Genomic DNA, 21,561 nt, shown 5'->3' on the forward strand with positions numbered 1-21,561 from the left:
ACGCACTTGGCATACTCGCACTATGCCCCTTAAAGAAGCCACAGAGGATAGAGCGCCATGTACTGGACGAAGGGCGTGGCCCGGTGTGGGGTCGGGAGAAGGGCGGAGCAGACACTGTGACGACGCGGCAGGCAGGGCCTCAAGTACAAAGGGCAGGAGACACAGGTGGCAGGAAGTCTACTAGCACGGTGGGCGGGACCTGCTGCTGGTGAAGGTGTAAAGTGGTCAGGGCTTCGGGTTCTAGCGGCTAAAGGCTAGGGGTGGTCCGTAGGGACTGAGGGGGCGGGGCCTGGAGCATGGGGGCGTGGTCTACTCGTGATGGGCGCTCGGCGGAGGCGGGACTTGCTCGTGAAGGGCGGTGCGCGGGCGCTAGGCTCCTCGAGCGTGGCGGGCGGGGTCTGGAGCGTGAGGGCGCGCGGCAGGCGGGGCGGGGCGCGGCGGGAGGCGCGGCCCCTTTAAGGCTTGGCCTACGTGGCAGCCGCTAGAGCAGCCGCGGCTCAGCGAGGCCGGCCGCCGGGTACTTCCTTTGGAGGCCGCAGCAGGCGCGAGCGCCCAGGACCTGCCAGCTGAGCCTTCCGCCGCCGCCATGGGACAGAACGACCTGATGGGCACGGCCGAGGACTTCGCCGACCAGGTGCGGACTGCCCCACAGCCCGCTGGCCATCACGGCCCCACGGACGCCCGCCCTCGCCGTCCTGCCTAGCTCTACGGAGAAATCCGAGGGAGGCTGGGCAAGGGGCGGTCAGGGAGGCTCCCAGGGCCCGCGGTGCTGCTCTGCCCTCTGAACCGCGGCGGCTCCTTGGGGACCTCTGGGGAAGGAGGTACTCTGTGCGCCCCGCTGCGAGGCCCCTCCGCCCTCTGTCCAGGACCGTCCTGTCCCTCCCTCCTTCGTGTGGACTCTGCTCCGGTTGCCCGATCTGTGTCCACGCTGCCGAAGGAGAGGAGCCTGTCCCTTGGCTCTCCTTCCCTAGTGTACAGGTGGCACGTGAACTGCAGGGAAGGCCTGAGAGGAGTCTGGGCCCGAGCGACTAGCAGGGCAGGGTTAGTGCCGGAAAGAAGCGCAGGTGGCACCACTTTGTACAATTAAGTTCGACACGAATGGGGTGGGAGTTGTTGAGTGTGAGCCTTTGACTTCTGAAATTGCCCCGTTAGATCTGCGAAGTAATAATATGACCTGAACTAGCCCTGTAGGCTGAATGGTGCCAGGGCCCACCTGCCAGCCTGTTTTGGTTCACTTAGTGTGTTCGTGGCTGTTGGTGATATGAGGAGGCATTTTGTGGTCTAGAGTACTGGAAGGCTTGGGTGTGTGAGCATCTTCAAATGAGCTGTGGGTCAAATGAGCTGCTCTACCTCTCCTTTTGAGGGGTGTCACCTCCCATGTTCTTCAGTTCTGTTGAACCATTTTCCTGTGAGCTGATCTTCTTTAAGGCATTCCCCCCCCACCCCCTTTTAGAAAAGTTTCTAATGTCACGATTTTGCATTAAATACATAATTTTAAAATTGTGTCTGTCACAAAGACATAAAAGTTCTCAAGGACCAAGATCTTTCTCATGTGATGGGTTTCATTGACATAATTCTGGGTGACCCAGTTTTATCTCCCTGAGTAGCAGCAACTCTCTTAAGAAGATGGCTCCATAGCCAAGAGAAGTTTGTGAGCTGCTCACCTCAGGATCTTCAGCTGGAAAACCCTTCATTTTGCAAGTGGATTTCACAGCCAGACCCAGATGAAATATATCCAAGAAACTGCCAACTATCGAATGATAGATTTCAGCTAGAGGAAGAGTTCATCTTTTATGAAGTCCTCCATGTACTTTGTTTTGATTTAAGTGAAAGATGCCAAATCTTGGAACTGGAAAGGCTTTTGTGGGGAATACAATATCTACCTCCACTAAGTAACTGGTTTGGGTTCCTGGACTTGCCATTGTCCTCCACCCAGGAAGAAACCCTGGGTCTCCTACTGCTTGGGTCCAGGGCATCTCAGGTCTGGAGTCAGATTTCAGCTACACATCAGTGGAAAGATGCCAGTACTGCAGATGGCCTGCTGCTTAAATCAAAGTTCCCAATGAATTCTTTCAGGGATTAGCCTCAGAGTCCACCTGGAAGATAGAGGACACCATAAGGAGTTTCTGAGATGTGACTCTGGCTCTTCTGAACCTGTGTCAGAACCTTCTGTGTTTGCAAGCAGGCATCAGGAAGTCTTCCAATGGCCTTAGTGTGACCAGTCCTGGGAGCTTTTGTGTTGGATATTCATCTGCACTCTTGAAAACAAATTTGTCAATGAGGAAGGTGCTGATAGTCCAGTTTTCTAAATGAAAGGGTCTAATGTGTTAGAAAGTGGAGTGTTACCTCTAAGGTGTTGTCAGATAGTGTCACAGATCCGTGTCCTTAGAAAACAGAAGTAGAACTGAGTTTGCAAAACCAGATTTGCCTGGAAAGTCAGGCTTCTCATATGAGACCTGAAAAAGTGTTTCTGACAGTGATGAGAATATTGAGCCATTAACTGGGCACCTACCTTCCTGTGAGGCTGGCCATCAAGGCTCCATCTTCCCAGGGCCACAGAGAAGTTTGTCAATGATCTGCACAGTCCTGGTCTTGTTACCCAGAGGTCAGCATTCCCCCATGTTGGTAGAACATCCTTTTCATGTGGTGGAGCCTGGTGCTGTGGGATGTACTCTGCTGGGATCCTGCTAGCCGTTTCCTGTGAGCTACATCTCTGACCTGCCATCAAGCTCCTTGCCCTTTGGCAGCCAAGGATGATGTCCTCTTGCTCCCGGGAAACCAGGCTCTGAAGAAAGTGTTGATATGGAGGAGGTAGACCTTCAGAAGCCATCAGAAACCAAGTGGGAAAGTGCCAGGAACTCAAAGTCATGCCTACGTCTTGTGGCTGCTACTTGATTCAAGCTAAACAGATTATAGAGTAGTTTCCAAATGAGCTCACACCAGGAACCAGGGACGTTAGTGCTTGATGGATTCTGCTTGAAGGCTGTTACCAGGGTGACAGGAAGGCTGCAGCGGGCCTCACTTTGGTCTGATGTCCTGGCAAACCTACAGGCAGTGGTGGTGCAAGCCTTTAATCCTAGCATTTGGGAAGCAGGCATATCTCTGAGTTCGAGGCCAGAACTAGTCGTGGTCTAGAGAGTAAGTTCCAGGATAGGCAGGCCACAGAGAAAAATCCTGTTTCAAAAAAAACAAGAAAAAAAGAGTGGCAGAAGTAGACCCAGGAGTTGGTGAGGCCTTTGTGGAAGCAGTGCCGCGGTGGGCTTGATGTGGCCTGGGCAGGGCCTGCTATCCTGGGCCTGAGCCTTCCCTTCTTCAGTGCTTTGTCATCCTGGACCTCTACCTTAAGGATTGGGAAGCTGACTCACTTCTCTGCTTGCTAGTCTTGACTGGAGGTTGAACAGTGCCCCCTTCTGGAGAAGTGAGGTAGAGACACTGGAGATTGGTTAGTACCTGGAAGATGAGAGCTAGTCCTCACAGACTGCTCCTGTATTCAGTACTTGAGTTTTAGAAAAGGAAGGTGGTCTTGCAGGTCTTACACCCATAATGCATTGGAGACCCATCTATGTTGTTTGATCTATACTTGCTGAGGGTTGTAGAGTCCAGGTTAGCCACCACACTGTTGAGCTGACCCTGTCTGCCTGTTGCTGCTCTCAATTCCTGAGCTTGTGGGTCTTTGAACAGGGTCCACCCAGGCAGGAAATCTAACCTGCCATTTCCTTTAATTTCTCCAGACTAAGGAAGACTAAGCTGCTATGGATCCATTTTGTCCTGAACACAAGGAGGAAGTTGGTATTTCTGCTGTGCATATTGGCATCAGCACTCCTTGTATGATCCTGACCTGTCTCATGGGTCCTATCTCAGGACAGATACGATTATATCCTAAGTCCCCTCAGTCCTTGCAGATGATAACCCTTTGAGACAGAGTTAAGCCTTCCTCATTCTGTCCATGTGTATGTCTACATGTATGCGTACCACTTGCATACCTGATGCCCAGAGATGCCAGAAGAGGGCAACAAATCCCAGGAACTGGAGTTACAGATGGTCGTGAGCTACTATATGGGTGCTGGGAACCAAACTTGGGTCCTCTGAGCTCTTTACTGCTGAGTCATTTTTCTAGCCCTCTTCACATTTCTTATGCTACTGGGATGCTTCACTGCCTATCATGAGAAGCCTGGTTTTCATGGGTTGACCTGACTGACTTCTCTTCCCACAAGCTTTCCTCATTAGCATCCACCACTGGTTTTTCCAGGCTCTGCAATGAGAACCATGGTTATGGAGTTTGTTGGTATTCACGGCCAGCATGAGTTAGGATAAATTGGAAGTGGCCTGCAAGTGCAGAGGGGACGTGGCTGTGGGAACTCTTTTTAATAGCGTGATGTGAGCCAGGAGCTGTGAACAAGGTGCACGGGAAGGATCTGCCTTTGTTATTAACTTGGCTTTTTCCTGTGTTCAGTCAGTGTACATCAAAGGAGGGCTGTTGACTGGTGTCCTGCACCCACTTGATAAATACTTGTGGCAGAGCCCAGCAAATGTGCTTAGTTCAGCATATTCTACACTGCGTCAATCTTCCAGCCTTTCTGGTGTGGAAGGGAGGTGTGACTTGTCTCTCCCTCCATTACTGTCTTCTACTCTTTAATCCTCTTGACCCAGACACTCCAATTAAGAGTAGCAGACTTGTCGGGGTGTTTTAACTACTTCTAGTGGATTGTGCTAGATTGTGTTCATAGCAATTGAACATTTGTGATGAGGTTCTTGGAGGGAGGAGCAGACTGCAGCAAGGCTGGGCTGGTTTGTTCATCCAGTGGGTGCAGCCCCAGTGTAATTGTGTTGGGGAACAGTTCTCATTTGGAAGCAAGTCAGAACACCTCCAGTATATGTGGCTGCCTGAGAGTTTACACCCTCCTGTGGTCTGCACAACTTCTTTTAGGTATTTGACAATAGGGGGTCCATTTCTCAGGAGTGCTCTGAGATCCATAGTGGTATTCTTTACTTTCATAGATTATTGGTGATTGCATCATTGCTGGCTATTTCTAGTATATTAGGGCCATGAATAGAAACTGGGATGGTGAGTAGTGTCACTTGTCCCCCCACCTAACAGAATGTAGTATGTGTATTCTCTACCAGGGCCCTAAAACGTAAGCATATTTGGACCTCTTTTCCTTTTGTGTTCATTGGGAGATTGGGTCTCTGTTGCTAAACATGGTCTTGAAATATTTGGCTCAAGTAAACTAACTGCCTCAGCCTCCCAAGAAGCTGATATCACAGACATTGTGTCATCATGCCTGACTGTTTTTCTTGTTTTGTTTTGTTTTATTTTATTTTATTTTTTTTGGTTTTTCGAAACAGAGTTTCTCTGTGTAGTCCTGGCTGTCCTGGAACCCACTCTGTAGATCAGGCTGGCCTTGAACTCAGAAATCCACCTGCCTCTGCCTCCCAAGTGCTGGGATTAAAGGCGTGCGCCACCACTGCCCAGCTATTTTTCTTGTTTTAAAGCACATCTTTTTTATTACAGATTTGTTGACTGTGCAAGTTAGGAAGGAATCTTAGCAGCCAGTAATTGCATGGTCCTTTCTTGCTGGAGGGTAGCATCCTCTCCCACCCCTAAAAGTAACTAGCTCACCATGCCTTGAGCACATTGCTGGCCAGGGTTAGACAAGGGTGCACAGGGTGAAAACATGTGTCCTGGGTGTCTGTGCTCTGCCTTCCAGAGCTGCTGGCTAGTCTCTGTGGTGATGTCAGTGTGGCTTCTGCCATCTCTGCAGTAGGGCTGAGTAAGCATATGCAGATACACACCAGGGTTACAGACTGTGTGTCTGAAGGATGTGGGCTTCAGTGCTGTGTGTGACTTCCTGTTCCCTGTCCCAGATTGAGCCAAGCCTGGACACCCCACCATGGGATGCCCAGGGGCTCTGCTGCTGAGATGGTAGCTTGGTAAAGTGATGAGGATTCGGGAACGCTCCTATGTACATTCTCACCTAGTCCAACAGGAGGTTTAGCCAGCCCTGGGAGGGCCTGCACAGCCCATGTTCTCCCTGCTGTCCTGGTCGGGTCAGACTCTGTACTTTAGACTCTTCTAGACACGTCAGTCCATGGGCAGCTCCTTGATCTTTCTTCTAGGCCTTCATGATATCTTTGGATTTCTTTCACCTTGCCCCTCAGCTCTTAAGGGTGGTATGAGAAAAGTATGGAGTCCAACTGCATGACGTTTGCATCTAGCTTCAGTAGGGTTGCTGGTCTAATCAAGCCATCAGCTGTCATCCTCACAGGGAGGGACAGAAGGAAGCCATGCCTTTCAGAACTGCCCTTTGCTGGCACACTTGAGTTTCACTGCAGTCCTTGTTGGTCTCTCATATTTGGCAGGTTTTACCTCGCGTTAGATCATACAGGCTATGAGAACATCTCAGTGCTTTCTTTCCAGCCCATAGCACAGCTGTTTATCTGCATCACAGTTACCTCACAGGATTTTAAACTTTCCAGAGAGTTTGTTGAAAGGTAGAAAAATAGAGGGATTTTTTTTTTGTTTTTTTTGTTTTGGTGCCACAGTTGGAAATGCTGTGGCATCTCTCGAGGGTAGGGGTTAGGGTGCTCTGCTGATGCTCTCCACCAGTGCTGAGGTGTGAGAATCCCTAGGCTGGAGATATCTTGAGAACTTTTTTGATGGTTTCTGTGTCTCCCATTGTTAATGTGCCTCATTGGTCATGGGAACTGTGTGTCATGTATTTCTCCTTTGATAGCTGTAGAGGTGGAGCAAAGCTGGTAGATAGTACTAGACATTGCCTTATGATCCTGTGCCAGATGTGTGTGATGCTGTCTTTGTCTCTGGGACTAAGTGTTGATCATTATGTGTCTAGACTTCAGAGGGGAGCATCTAAAGCTGGTGTTGAATCCTGCAATCTGCCCTGGCAAGGCACTGGACCTGCTGAAGGCCTCTGCCTTCCAGAGAGCTGGCTTGTCTCCTTTGACCTGTTGTCCACATGATGAGTTTGCAGCCACCTCACCAGTGTGTTCTGTGGTCCTACAGTTCCTTCGAGTCACCAAGCAGTACCTGCCTCATGTGGCACGTCTCTGCCTGATTAGCACCTTTCTGGAGGATGGCATCCGCATGTGGTTCCAGTGGAGTGAGCAGCGTGACTATATTGATACCACCTGGAGTTGTGGCTACCTGTTGGCCTCATCCTTCGTGTTCCTCAACCTGCTGGGACAGCTGAGTAAGTGGCTCTGTAGCCTCTCTAATATACTTCTGGGGCATCCTGTTCCTTTAAATGATATTCCCCAAACTGTGGTTGTTAGCCATTGAGAAGCTATATGTGAACTTGAGGTCTAGGTACTCCTTCCTGGGCTGAAGGCTGATGTGACAAACACTTAAGAGCTTCTCAGCTAAGATTACAGCCCTGGGCATTGAAACATGCAAGCCATGGTTTGGTTCTGTGAGCTTTTGGATGGATGGTCCATACCCTTGCACTCATTTCTTTAAACTTGCTATAGAGATTGGACATAAACCTGGTGTGGTGACTCACACCTTGAATGACAGCATTTGGGAGGTAGAGGCAGGTAGAAGTTTTCTCTTTGAGTCCAAGATCAACTTGGCCTATATAATAAAACAAGTCCCGGAGCTGGGTCTATATAGTAAGACTGTCTATAAGCAAACAAAAAAGAAACTGGACACAGTCTTTGCTTGTAAATGCAGGAGGAGATGCTAGGGCAATTAAGGAGGTCAGATGGTGTCCAGAAAGGACAGAAGGTCTCAGCACAGAACCTGGGCATTTGGGCTCACATTGGTTTTCTGACAACATATCTTCTGGTGGCAGGCAGCTTTCTTGCCCTTGCATGTTAGGAGGTGAGGAAGGTCTTGCACTTTTAAGCATTGTTGGATGTGCTCCGCAGTGAAACAGTCAGCCCTGTACTTGTCATCCCTGGCACAAGGAGCTGTAGCTCTCCACAGCAAAGTATGGTCTGAACTAGTGTTCTTGAGAAGCTGGGCAGGCTTCAGGGCACAGGCTCGCCTGCGATTAAGGCTCTGGGAAAGTGCTTTGCTTGGGGTGCAGCAGCTCAGCAGCATTGGAATAAAGGTGTCTTGTTGTCTTGGACACATGGTAGCCCCTAATTCTGTCCTCTTTCTAGCTGGCTGTGTTTTGGTGCTGAGCAGGAACTTCGTGCAGTATGCCTGCTTTGGGCTGTTTGGAATCATCGCACTGCAGGTACACAGTCACTTGGTGGTTCTCACTTTGGATACATGGGGTATGGGGTAGGTCTCACTTTGCTTTGCTTTGGTGGAGCTATGTATTCCAGCATCTTCCCCCTTCAGCCTTCCTGTGTACCTGGCTGTCCAGAGATATTTTTCTTTTTGGAAAAGTGGCTAGTCTTCTTTCCTAGATAGGGTTTAGGAGCAGATGGCCTCAAGCAGGAGCTAGCCATAGGTACTGAACCATCATTCCCTTTTGCCTGAACTTCCTGTGGCAGAGACATAGGCCAAAGCTGTATGTGAGCTGGGAGGCACAGCATATGACAAGTAAGAATGTCTAATTGCCCGGAGTGGCACAGTTAAGGAGAGCGATCTGTACTGGTGGTCTCGCAGTTGCTTTGAGCATCACAGCACAATTTTCAAGCCAGACAGGCCTAGTGGGCACACTGTGCTCTGTTCGACATACTGAGTTAAGTGGTCCTACTGATCCGCCCTCCATGTCACAGATAGTTTTGTGTATCTTATGTTCTTATCCTTTTGGACAGTCTGCCTCATGCTGTTGTGATATCTGTAGATATTGGTGTGACATGCTGATTCAATTTTTTCTCTGTTCCTGATTCAATTTCTTCTCTGTTCCTTTAGACAATTGCCTACAGCATTTTGTGGGACTTGAAGTTTTTAATGAGGTAGGTGCATTTTGGGTGGTGAGTACCTGTTGGCTAGTGCTACAGAGTTGGCTCTGTAGTTCCCAGTGTGCCTCTGAGAAGCAGGGCTCGCTCTAGGGGGGCACAGCAGAGTATTCACCTCACAGCTAGAATCCTGGCTTGATAGTGAGGGGTCCTGTCTGCTAGCCCCATATTGCATTGGTGTGTGGACTGAGGGTCTGAGTGGAAGTGGGTAGAGACCAGAGCTTGGTTCTGTGTGCATCCAAGGAACCTCCTGTTGGTTCAACTTGAGGCTGATACTTTGTACTCAGCTTGGCCTGGTCCTATTGAATGGTGGTTTGTTTTGGAGAAAGAGAAGGGTGGGCCTTGGTGTGTCCATGCCAGACTCTCTGTTGCTCTGACCTGGTGGACAGAGACCTGGTGATTGTAGCTGATGTTTCTGTTCCCCAGGAACCTGGCTTTAGGAGGAGGTTTGCTGCTGCTCTTGGCAGAGTCCCGCTCAGAAGGGAAGAGCATGTTTGCTGGTGTCCCCACCATGCGTGAGAGCTCCCCCAAGCAGTACATGCAGCTTGGAGGAAGGGTCCTCCTGGTCCTGATGTTCATGACCCTCCTTCACTTTGATGCCAGCTTCTTCTCTGTGAGTACTGGAATCATATGCTACCTGCTGGCATAGCTGTGGCTCAGCACAGCCTGAGGAGACAAGCTCAATGCTTGTAAGTGAGCTGGCCCAGCTCCGCTGGGAGAGAGGCCAATGCCTTCTCTGCAGACTTCTGACTTCTTTTCTTCAGAGTTCAGTTCACACTGTGGGCCAGTACATTCTGATTTTTATATTTCACATGGAGAAGCAGAGCCGGCAGAAAGGCATTGTTGGGAAGGTATACCCAGCATAAGTGGCTAGGTGGGTGTAGATGAACTGAGCTCTGTTAAAGATAGTATTTAAAACTGCAGCACCCAATCTGTCTTGTTATGGGGCTGCCATTTTCCCAACTAGACAAGGCCTGAGGCCAAGAGCAGCGGTGGGCCGCTGCTCAACTCGGACTGCAGCTCATGCCGGCCAAAAGCACCAGTCCTGCCACTCACAAGATGCCAGCATGGGAGATAGCTCTGCCAATCTACCACGCTGTCTCCACAATGCTTGGCTGAGCCCAGACCATCCTGCCATCCATGCAGTACCCAGTAGAAATGAGACTCTAATGCTTAAAGATTATCCAAAGGCTTTATATGTTTGATAATGCTCAATTAACAAGATGCTCACACAATTGGAAGTGTTACCCAATTAACTAGCCTAGATATATGTTGTTACTCAGGACTGCTCTCGGTACATGTGTGGTCCTCCATGGCTCCTACATCTCTGCTCTCCTAGCCCTTTCTCTTCCTCTCCTCCCGACTCTCCCCATATTACTGAGTTTATTGTACAATATCCAGCTACAGAGCTCAGTTACATATAGAGACTTACCAGGGTAGCACTGCAGCTGTTACTAATCTTCCCTAATTTTTTTACACTGAAATACAGTGCTTGGGGGCTGAGAGGTGGCTCACTGGCTACGAGTGATTTCTCTGCAATCATGAGGACCATAATTCAAATCTTAGCCTGAGAGTAACTAGTCAGGCATCCAGCAAATACCTGTAAAATGGCCTTTGAGGGGAGCAGAGGAAGGAGGATTATTCGGATTGCTGCTTCCACCCTGAGATGAGCTCTAGGTTCAGAAGAGACCCTACTTCAAAAAGGAGTATCTGGAGACTGATAGAAGATAGCCAGTACTCTCTTCTGGCCTCTGCCCTTCCAGACAAACACAAATACAAACTTATTTTCTAATTTTTATTTTTTTATTGTTGGTTGGCCAGATGTGGCACACACCTGTTGTGCCCAGGAGGCAGAGGCAAGATTTTAAGCTCAAGGTCAGTCTGGGAAAAACCATCTTTCATTCCCTCCCATATGGTCAGAGAGAACTTTTACGTTTCCATATTTCCCTTGTTAGGAATTCAGTTTTTGCACCCGTGTTTCACTATTAGCAGTCAGATTCCAAAGTAGCTACATGTCAACCTGAATGCTTCACTGCTGCTAAGTTTCTTCTGCCAGGCCGGGCGTTGGTGGCGCACGCCTTTAATCCCAGCACTTGGGAGGCAGAGACAGGCGGATTTCTGAGTTCGAGGCCAGCCTGGTCTACAGAGTGAGTTCCAGGACAGCCAGGGCTACACAGAGAAACCCTGTCTCGAAAAACCAAAAAAAAAAAAAAAAAAAAAAAAAAAAAAAAGTTTCTTCTGCCAGATATGTGTTTTGTATTCTGCAAAGTCCTAGGGCATGGGCACAGTGAAGCTGAATTCACTGAAGCTTGCTTACTTTGTGTGTGTGTGTGTGTGTGTGTGTGTGTGTGTGTGTGTGTTTGTTTTCAAGACAGGGTTTCCTCTGTGTAACCTTGGCTGTACTGGAACTCAGTCTATAGAATAGATCAGGTTGGTCTCGAATTCAGAGAGTTTGAGATTAAAAGCATGTGCTAGCCTGGCCTTCACTGCAGTTTTCTGACAAGAATGGCCTTTGCTCTGCTTTATAAATCCTTGTTTCATGTTTACTGTTTATACTGCAACAGGATGGTGGCCAAGTCCGTTAAACACCACCAGTGAAATCCCTGTCTTCTCAGCTCTTCCCAGAGTGGCCTTCTCTGCTCCACTCATGACAGTATGCTTCTCTCTAAATGCCTAAGTCTGACCATTACTCCATTCCAGTCAGGTGCTTCTTTAGCAATAGACTCACTTATTTTTTAAAAAATATTTTTATGTGCATTGTTGTTTTGCCTACATGTATGTGTGAGGGTGTCAGTCAGATCTTGGGAGTTACAGTTGCGAGCTGCCACATGGGTGCTGGAATTTGAACCTGGGTCCTCTGGAAGAACAGTCAGTGCTCTTAACCACTGAGCCATCTCTCTAACCCAGCCTCACTTCTTGACATCAATTTTCTTAGTTCATTTTCTGTTTCTCTAACTGAATACCACAGAAGAGGCAAATAGAATGATATCTTACTCAGTTTATGCTTCTGCAGGCAGGGAAGCCCAAGGTCAAGAGGTGAGGGTGTTGTGGTAAGGATTCTGTAGACTACCAAGAGAACAGGGTCTCCCATGGTGAATCTGGGAAGCAAGCCTCCTTTTATGGCCTATTCACTCATCAAAGGCTTAACTGGCAAACACCATTGATAGGATTTAGGGGATTTTCCAATACATGGCATTTGGAAGAGTACATGTAAAGCCATAGTATTTTTTTTTTTTTTTTTTTTTTTTTTTTTGGTTTTTCGAGACAGGGTTTCTCTGTGTAGCCCTGGCTGTCCTGGAACTCACGCTGTAGACCAGGCTAGCCTCGAACTCTCGAACTCAGAAATCCGCCTGCCTCTGCCTCCCAAGTGCTGGGATTAAAGGCGTGCGCCACCACCGCCCGGCTCATAGTATTTTTAATATAGAACTTTTTTTTGGAAGTTTAAGATTCTGTATTGCTATTGTCCACCTCAACATTTTTGGGTTTGGTGTTCTCTCTGCCTAGTTTCCAACTCTTACTGAGTCCTGGTGAAAGTTATATGAGCCTGGCTCAGATACAAGTGTGCACACCTTTCTCCTGACCTTCAGTCTGAATGTCTTTTCTTTTTGAATCTGTGCAGATTGTCCAGAACATTGTGGGCACAGCTCTGATGATCTTAGTAGCCATTGGTTTTAAAACCAAGCTGGCAGCTTTGACTCTCGTCGTCTGGCTGTTTGCCATCAACGTGTATTTCAACGCCTTCTGGACAATCCCGGTCTATAAACCCATGCACGACTTCCTGAAATATGACTTCTTCCAGACCATGTCAGTGATTGGGGGCCTGCTCCTGGTGGTGGCTCTTGGCCCAGGGGGTGTCTCCATGGATGAGAAGAAGAAAGAGTGGTAACAGACAGATCCCTCCCCTCCCTGGCTGAGGCACAAGGCCCTGGACTGGTTCAGGGTAGAGTCAACAAACTGCCAGCATTTATGTGTCCTTTTCCCTTCCCCTCCCTTGGTAAAGGCACAGATGTTTTGAGAACTTTATTTGCAGACACCTGAAAATTGGAAATAGTCTGGAGTCTGACTGTCCAGGGCTGGCCAGCTGGATGGTCACTCCTTAGCCAAGGCTTGGAGAAGACAGAGGAGCCTCATTCCTCCTGTCTCTGAATTCCTTTTGGGGGTGAGGGACTTCGAGTCATACTGAGCTGTACTTTATCATTCAAAACAGTTTCCCTTCTTAGTTTACATCCTTAGCTCAAACTACTAAATGACTTAGGATGGTCCAGCCAAACCCCAAACAGTTAAACCTCCAGTTCAGAATTCTACCAGTGGCCCCAGCATTGCTTCTGCCCCTGTATTTTATAGGATCAGTGAAGATGTTAGAGAAACCCCAAGTCAAAAGAACAGTACAGTATTGGAAATGTGGGTGCTACTGCTGGCCCAAGTCCTTGATGTTAGCTGGCTAGATGCTGTTTATTGGATGAAAGGTACCCTGGGAGTTTTCATGGCTCCAAGCAGGAATGGGATGGGGTAAGCAGCAGGAAGTTCTTAGAAAGCTGCTATCCCTCAAGCTTGGTGGTGGAAAGGGCAGGAGAGCAGGCTGCTCACAGGATGGCCCACAACCACCATGGAACCAGCCTGGGGAACAGCGATGCCATAGGGTCCAGAAGTGAGGAGCCCTAGTACTCAAGACACCTAGGCTCAACCCAGTTACCTCACACTTGACCGTCTCAGAGCAAGGCCTGAACTCCACAGGTTGTGCTCCCCAACCCCCTAGCTTAACTCCCTGTTCCAGGCTGAGCTTACCCCATCAACAGCCCTGATGCCACCATTTCCCTGAGGCTGTTGCTTGCTCAGATTTTTGTCAACTTGCTCTGCTGGATGCAGCCAAGATACTTTTTACAATTTGTGATGCCTTACCAATTTGATCTCAGTCCTGTATTTAAAGTTTTCTAACATTGCCTTACACTGTGTTTCTCTTTTTGGGAGAGGGGTGTCTAATGTTATGGTCTTGCTCATCTGCATGGTAGTGCCATGAGGGTAGTTGGGTTCCTCTTGGATCTCTCCCAGGTCTGTTGGAGGGAACAGAGACAGGCTTTGAACCCCTGGAGGGAAGCTGGCAGCTTACCTCACCCTTGGGTACAGAGTCTTGGAGGTCCTCCTTTCTGGCATCAGCTGGGTAGGTAGGACTGTTCTCTAAGTTACCTTGGGTCAGTCCCTTGCCTACCTGGCTCTGCAGTCTGAATCCACTTTCTCAACAGCTAGCCCATGTTCTACTACAGCCTTATGGCCTGCCTATTCCTCCCAAGTGAGTTCCAGCAGTGGCCCAGGCCATGCTATTTCTTTACCACTCAGCAGCTTGACAAGCAGAGCTGCCTCAGTGCGCACCCACCTGCAGTGGCAGCCCCATGACATTCCAGTCTGTGGAGTGGGGCAGACCCTGGGAGGCAAGTGTATGCCATGCAGCAGTAGCCCTCATTCCAAGGGTACCCAGCCCATTGACCAGCCTCCTGTGGGCTCTGCCTTGGATGGGAGCCCTCATCCCAAGGGTAGCCTCCTGTGGGCTATGCCTGGGATGGGAGAAGAAAAATGATACACATACTGGTTTGGCAAAAGTTGTCTGAAAATGCTTTAGCTTTATGTGGGAATAGGTATAAACCTCATTTTTATGCTGTATTTTATATCTTAGTTGTGTTTGAAAATGTTTTGATCTTTGGAAACATCAAAATAAATAATGGCATTTGTGGTATATAGTGTGATCCTATGTGGTGACCAGCCAGGCTCAGGAACCGGGCTAGGCTCAGGATGCTATAGTGAGCTACAGCAAGGGTCACTGAACACTACAGAGAAAGCCATGCATGGAGAGGAATCTTCAAGTCCCTGCTGCTGCCATCTTCTGGACAGAACCTCCATCGCACTCTGGACAACAGCCAATGTCAGGACACTGGTGGCCAGTTCCAAGGACACCCAAAGGCTTTCTTTGCAGGTTTCATCTCCCCAGCTGCTTAAAGGAACTGAAATTCTTGGGCTTGTGATGCTGCCTCTTGAACTTCTTGGTCAACGAGGTGAGCTGCTTCTGTGAAAGCAGAGAATACTGACCAGGGAAGGCACTATGTGTTTGAGGCTGAAGAACAGTCTGCTTTCACACACTTGGGTCAGTGTGGGGCCCCGGAGAGAGCAGCACAGTTGCCTACAGACTTTGTCCATCCTGCTCCTCTCTGACAGAATCCTCACTCCTGCTCCATAGAGAGGGAGTGGTGCCCAGCAGCTAAGCCTCTGAGTCCTATGTTACGGGGGCAGGGGAAGGGGGCACCCCAGCTCAGAGCAGTCAGGACTTATTCCTTCAGGCCTTCTGAAGTGGCCTTAGCTTCCATATTTATAGGCTGCTGACAGTCACTTGCAGAATTTGCTAAGACTACAGGGAGCACTAGCTGTCCAGCCTCACTCAGCTTGGGCCCTGTAGCCCTCCCCACCCTCAGCACACCACTCACCTTCCTGAGTCGTTCCCTCTTATGGCCCACTTTGGCCTCTCCTCTCTCTCTAGTCCTCTGCTCTTCTGAATGCTTTGGCTTCTCATCCTGTTTGTCTGTCAGAAAGTCTTCAGGAGTTTCATTGTTCTCAAGGTTGCCCAGTTCTCTCTTTGTGAACAGCTCAGCTGGAAGGAACAAAGACGTGGCTGAGCTAGGTAAAAGCATCCCTTTCCTGGGGAAAAAATGGCTAACAGCAGGATCACAAGATACCTAGCAGGAGACATGGCAGGGATCAGGCTGTGTCTGCTTACGTGGGTATAGGTCTGTCATGCTGTCATCACTCAGGGCGCCTCCCTCATCACTGGAAGCTGGCTCCCAGAAACCTGTTCTCTGGCCTGGGAGTTCATCACTGTCCATCTGGTCCTCCCACTTCTTCTTGTGTAGAAGGCAGGCAGGGACATACTCCACACCTTGTTTCTGACACTCTTCATCTAGGAGACCAGCAAGCTCATTACACTGATACCCTTTTGGTGCACAGCTAAGCTATGGGTTGTATTGTGCCAGGGTTCTATTCCTGTATCCTAGATAGGGTTGGGCAACCAAAGGCTGTGGATTTCAGGGGAAACTGCCTGTCTTCACCTCTCCTGAACTTGGAGCCGGGAAGGCACTTACTGTATCACCACTGCTGTCCTCAGGTACTGAACTACTTGGGTCAGCAGCATTTCCATGGGCGGAGGATACCACCTCTGTCACCGATCATTGCTCATGGAGTGACAGTCTGACTGAGACCTGACATCTGATAGAACTAACTGCTAGTTCCAGTCTTTTCTTACTCCGTCTGTGGCCTCCTCCCAGTGCTCTCAGCAGGCCAGTTCGCCACAGTAACTTCAGCCCACCACCCTAAGTGGCCTCATTGCATTTTGGCCCCGTCTCAGCTCTTTGGTTTATCTTTATAATTCTCTCATGGGAATTCCTGAACAGCACCTCCCTGTCAAAATGCAGCACAAGACAAAACTAACAAAGGCACATCCTAGCCTTAGCTTGCTTCCTCTAGGAGCCCAGGTGCCAATTCTAGGAGCTCCTACATGTGTGGTAGGATCTAGCTGTGCTGCAACAGCAGTCAGTCCACGCTCCTTACCTTCCCACCCTCTTGAAATCTGCCTGTCAGGGACAGGACAGGCAATGCAGTCCCTGAGGCCTCCCACTCATCCCCAGCCTCTGCAAACCCCCACCCTTCATTCTCCCTAATTCCTTCACCCCAGGAGCCTCCAAGTTACCTAATCTTAGTCCCTCATCTTCCTGTGGTGGTATGGGTGGGAGACCTTCACCTCCCTCATGCTCAAGCTGGCCCCATCCTCCTTCCCTAACCCACCCGGAAGTTAAAATAACCACAGGAGTCTCCACTCTCAATTGCTTGGAATGCCCTCCCACCCCTGGCTGTACCCAAGAAATACTGGAGTCCTGTCTGCAAGTCCCCTTCCCTGCTCAAGCCACCAACCTTTAGCTGCAAGACCCCTCATCCTCTGGAGCCTACAGGACTGTTGGCACCAATCCTGGTCCTGAGAATGGTCCTCGAGGCTCTCCTGCAGTATCAAATGACTATGGACCTGTCCTATAACTAGAGTACTGCAGCCGCAGCCTGGGAGCCACCCTGGGATTGTCCCTGCTATGGAATATCAGGCCTCTATAGCATTCTTTCCCACCTACTTCTGGCTTTGCAGTGGGGAGATCAGGAGCCACTGGCCTCCTCACTGCCAGACCAAGCAAGTGCATCAATAAAGGATCAGTGATGGCCAAGGCACCTCTTTGGCTTCTGGGGGGCAAGAGGCATGCATCCTAAAGGCCTGAGCTTCTGGGGGTGACTTACATTGATGAAGTGCTCTCTGATACTTCCGGCCCTGGGTGTGCCTCAGCACATGTTCTGGGGACTTGTTGATGTGCCTCAGGGTGAGTTTGCAAAACAGTTGGTGCCTACAAGGAAAACAGGTGTGTATGGAAGGGCAGTGTACACCAAGGACTTGTGGGCTCCACCATGGCTGCATGCTGCAAACAAATGACATCTGCTGGGGATGCTCTGCATTTAGTCTCAGTGTCTGGACTTTCAAAGGGGAATGGTGGCCTTTAATTCCAGCACTCAGGAGGCAGAGGCAGAGGCAGGCTTTGAGATCAGCCTGGTCTACACAGTGAGTTCCAGGCCAACCAAACTACACAGGCTTATTTTCAAAAACAGTTCTCAAACAATTCTACTCAATATCTGGGATTAAGGACCCATACTGTCATCCAAGAAACTGCAGTCTCACACTGCTCCATGGTGCATGCTTGGGTCAGACAGCTCAGGGAGTTCTATGTGAGGATCTATCAACCACAGAGACATAGATAGGATCCCCAAACAGTGAAACTGGCACTGCCCAGCCTGGCTTCATGGAACTATATATGCAAGGGCCACAAGCAGTAGTCTCCTGGTAAAGTGTCACAGTGGGAGGCCCCTACATACTCAGAGCAGGGGGCACAGGCTCTGCACCTATGCGCTGGCAGCCAACTACGTACCGATTCTTTGTGCTGGGCACAATGTGGGGCTCGAATGCTGTGTAATCGAAGTCAGAGAAGGCACTTGACAGCCGCTGGTACTTCTTGCCGCGGGTGTAGACCTGGAGCTCCGGCAGACGACAGGGCAGCTCATGGCCAGTTAGGGAGCAGCGAACCTGTGGTTGAACCGCCTGTCAGAAGTTGGTTTTTGCCAGCCCCTTTCCTGCACTGTCCTCCCAGGTCCCACTGCTTTCCAGGCACAGTACTCCTCCCTGGCTCCCCTCCTTTCAGGACCACGGTCCTCCGAGTTTCCACTCCTCCCAGGTCCCGTTCCTTCCTGGCCCTACTCTTCCCCGTCACGGTTCTCTTCCGACCTTGTGGGTGTTGGGCAGCAGTCTCAAGCTGGGGTGCTGGCGCAGGAATGCACGCACATCACAGGGTGGTTCGTCCATGATCGGAGATACCCATCTGATGCCGCAGCCACCACGTGAGGCAGAGCGCCGTCCCGGAAGGAAGGAGATTTCTCAATCCCGGAAGTGCCCAAAGATGGCTGCTTTGGCTGTGCTGTGGCGACGGATGACGCGGTGGCCTCAATGGACCTACTCGGGGTCGGTAAGCGGGGGTTCAGAGAGGATCCTGCTCAAGAAGAGGGACCGGGAAGTCTGGGCCCGGACTGGAGTGTGGCCGAGGAGGACCCTCCCCAAGAGAACTTAGTCCTGGGTGGAGTGGTGCCAGGGAGGACCCTGCCCCAGAAGACATAGCTCAAAGTTGAGCGGGTCTGGGTTGGATCGTGTCAGGTGCTTGCGCGTGGCAGGCATGGAGTCCCTGGATTTAGCCCCTCGGCCTGTCTGGTCCCCGCAGGCCCCGTTCTGCGCTGTCAGGAGGAGCGGCTTTGGGTTTTCTGTCCGCTCAGGTGAGAAGAGTTCAGACCTGGGTGCGGTTGGGAACACCTTTTTTTCGGCCCGCAGTGGTCTACTGGGTGTATTGCACTGGGAGAGGGCTGGGCACAGGTGCTGTTAATTGCCCCTTTTGCCATACATTTTCTGGGGTATAATTCTCGAGGAATTGGCCACCCAGTTCTGTTTGTTCTAGGGCTTCTGACCCCATGCCAGTGTTGTAAAACTCCCTCCAGGGATGGTCTGTAGGCCACGCAGGTGTTGCAGTTCTACTGCTCAAACAGCCGTCGCCAAAGCAGAGGACAACTCTTATCTCCAGTGGTTCCTGCTTTTAATCCCTGCTACTGCTTTTGGCCTGGGGACTTGGCAGGTGAATACTGGGGTCGAATTTGGGTGGCTCTGAGCCTTGGACCCACCCCACTGATACCTGCTCAGCTCATGTTGTTTCTGTAGGTCCAGCGTCGGAAATGGAAGCTGAAACTGATTGCAGAATTAGAGTCTCGAGTCATGGCTGAGCCCATCCCTCTGCCTGCAGAGTGAGTGTGGATGCCCATTATCCATCCCACCTAAGGAGTAGCAGTGGGGCTCTTCTGTTTGGTGTATTTTGCTGTCCTTTGGCAGGAACCCTGTTTCCCACTAAACTGCCTTTATGAACTGCTGCTGACTGCCTTTATGAACTTGCCAAAGGGTACAGAATATAAAGATTTATTTCCAGTGCCAGATTTCCCTTTTCAGGTCTCGAGGGATCCTCCATTTCGGTGCCAGTTGGTTGTAGCACTGGTGGATAATATGAAGGTGATGGTCTTTTAAAACATGTCCTCTAAACTTACTGTACTGTCCTGTCCTCTCAAATTTGAAAGTTTTATCCTTCCGGGTAGGTAACAAGTGGAGTTTGGACTCACATTTTGTTAATGTATATATATGTATATAAAGTAGCCATACAGAAACTCATACTTCCCTTGAAAAAACTAGGCTGGTTGTCACAGATCTACTACCTTTGGCATCAAAAGTTGCTGATCACCCGTCTATGGAGGACATAACCTGTCTGATGATCCTCACTGAGCCTTTCTTACCCTTTCTGCTTAGTGGATTGATCCTGACAAATCTGGCTTGCCTACAGCCCTTCCCTTTTCTCCTTGTAGCCCAATGGAACTGAAAAATTTGGAGTACAGGCCAGTGAAGGTCAGGGGGCACTTTGACCACTCCAAAGAGTTGTACATAATGCCTCGGACCATGGTGGACCCTGTCCGAGAGGCCCGTGATGCTGGCAGAATATCCTCAACTGAAAGTGGGGCCTATGTAGTCACTCCTTTTCATTGCTCGGACTTGGGGTAAGTAGTCCACTGCTGAGCCTGTCAGCTGCCCTCACTGCTTCATCAGCACCCTCTAGGTGATTGAGATCCAACTAATATTCCAATATCAAGCAACTTTCCTATGCAGTTTGCTAGAGTTTTAATCACTGAGGCTTAGCAGTTAAGATTGAATCCACAGAACAAAAGACCATTTATATGGCCAGTAGACAGATGCTTCAGTGATTAGTAGTGACAATCTGTATTGGAACTCTTCCTCACCCAAAGGGACACTTTTATTATTGCTCCAGAGTCACCATCCTGGTTAATAGAGGGTTTGTTCCCAGGAAGAAAGTCAATCCTGAGACCAGGCAGAAAGGCCAGGTAAGGCATATGGCTCTTCAGCCTGTGAGATGTATAGTTAAGTCACCTTGTCTCCATATATGACTCCTGTAAAAAGCAATTTTCTGCTTCTTTCAGGTTCTGGGAGAAGTAGACCTAGTTGGCATAGTGAGGCTGACAGAAAACAGGAAGCCCTTTGTTCCTGAGAACAGCCCAGAAAGGAAGCACTGGTACTATCGGGACCTGGAAGCTATGGCCAAGATAACAGGATCGGACCCCATTTTCATTGATGCAGACTTCCGTATGTTGGTTACCCTGCTTTGGTGGAACATGCTCTACTGGATACAGTGAACACTGTCCCCCACCTCCCCTTCTACCCTGGCAGGCTGGGACGAGGAACATCTCATTTAGTAGGGCTGACTGTATTGTCTCCACAGAGAGCACAGTCCCTGGAGGACCCATTGGAGGTCAGACGAGAGTAACTCTGCGGAATGAGCACATGCAGTACATCATTACCTGGTTAGTCCTGCTGTTTCTTCTTGCCCACCCCCCCCCAACTCCCATACTGTATAGGTGACAAATTAATTTCTTTCAACCACAGGTACGGATTGTGTGCAGCCACATCATACTTGTGGCTTCAAAAATTTGTACGTCGTTCACCAGGTGTGTGAAGTTTCATGATGAACCTGTTCCTAACCACTAAAAAATAAAGATTTCGATTTGTAAAAACCCTGGCTTGGTCTCAAAGTATTTTATAGGGGACAGCTTTAATCTAAGCACACACTTGCACCAACCCAAATAACCAAAGGCCATTAGATGGAAGATAATTTTGTAATTATATTTATGTACAGAAAACGAAGTGTACATTATTCTTTAACCCAGTTTAGTGGCGAGTTCTTTAGCCTTTGCTTTTTCCAGCTTGGCAATTCGGGCCACAGACTTAGGACCCAGGACGTTGCCTCCCCAGTGGCGGCGGATCTGAAACAACAAAAGTGGTAGTCATCAGCCTGACAGATCAACCAACCTGCTTTTTATATATAGTGGTTCCAAGTGGGTATCCAAACAACAGCTAAGGCACCAAATCAAACCTACGGCCTGCTCACCTCGTCATATCTGTCATTATAATTGGTCCTAATAGCTTCCACCAGCTTAGCCAGAGCACCCTTGTCTTCCCTGGGAAGGTGATGA

General features: G+C 49.5%; 3 protein-coding genes across 7 annotated transcripts; 2 read left to right on the top strand and 1 right to left on the bottom strand.

Moving 5' to 3' along the window:
• Positions 1 to 398: 398 nt before the first annotated feature.
• On the top strand, positions 399 to 14,599 carry Surf4 (surfeit 4). Its single transcript, XM_028757056.1, has 6 exons — positions 399 to 634; positions 7,022 to 7,208; positions 8,122 to 8,198; positions 8,825 to 8,868; positions 9,298 to 9,484; positions 12,491 to 14,599. The coding sequence occupies exons 1-6, from the start codon at positions 587 to 589 to the stop codon at positions 12,755 to 12,757; spliced, it is 810 nt and encodes a 269-aa protein (XP_028612889.1). The 5' UTR covers positions 399 to 586; the 3' UTR covers positions 12,758 to 14,599.
• Positions 14,463 to 18,341, bottom strand: Surf2 (surfeit 2). 2 transcript variants are annotated; one of them, XM_028757057.1, is made up of 6 exons: positions 18,221 to 18,341; positions 17,868 to 18,022; positions 17,188 to 17,291; positions 15,632 to 15,811; positions 15,342 to 15,505; positions 14,463 to 14,926 (listed from the first exon to the last, which is right to left on the bottom strand). In XM_028757057.1, the coding sequence occupies exons 1-6, from the start codon at positions 18,296 to 18,298 to the stop codon at positions 14,840 to 14,842; spliced, it is 768 nt and encodes a 255-aa protein (XP_028612890.1). In that variant the 5' UTR covers positions 18,299 to 18,341; the 3' UTR covers positions 14,463 to 14,839. The 2 variants fall into 2 exon arrangements, with proteins under 2 accessions (XP_028612890.1, XP_028612891.1); XM_028757058.1 differs by lacking the exon at positions 15,632 to 15,811.
• LOC114612117 (surfeit locus protein 1) lies at positions 18,193 to 21,107 on the top strand. 4 transcript variants are annotated; one of them, XM_028757054.1, is made up of 9 exons: positions 18,193 to 18,458; positions 18,708 to 18,759; positions 18,939 to 19,112; positions 19,196 to 19,278; positions 19,885 to 20,073; positions 20,343 to 20,415; positions 20,512 to 20,674; positions 20,811 to 20,892; positions 20,975 to 21,107. In XM_028757054.1, the coding sequence occupies exons 3-9, from the start codon at positions 18,981 to 18,983 to the stop codon at positions 21,042 to 21,044; spliced, it is 792 nt and encodes a 263-aa protein (XP_028612887.1). In that variant the 5' UTR covers positions 18,193 to 18,458; positions 18,708 to 18,759; positions 18,939 to 18,980; the 3' UTR covers positions 21,045 to 21,107. The 4 variants fall into 4 exon arrangements, with proteins under 4 accessions (XP_028612887.1, XP_028612885.1, XP_028612886.1 ...); XM_028757052.1 differs by having other exon boundaries at positions 18,199 to 18,458; positions 18,979 to 19,112; XM_028757053.1 differs by having other exon boundaries at positions 18,394 to 18,454; positions 18,979 to 19,112.
• The last annotated feature ends 454 nt before the right edge of the window (positions 21,108 to 21,561 follow it).

This window comes from Grammomys surdaster, unplaced genomic scaffold (assembly GCF_004785775.1).
Source record: "Grammomys surdaster isolate TR1022 unplaced genomic scaffold, NIH_TR_1.0 126133, whole genome shotgun sequence".
Classification (NCBI taxonomy): Eukaryota; Metazoa; Chordata; class Mammalia; order Rodentia; family Muridae; genus Grammomys; species Grammomys surdaster.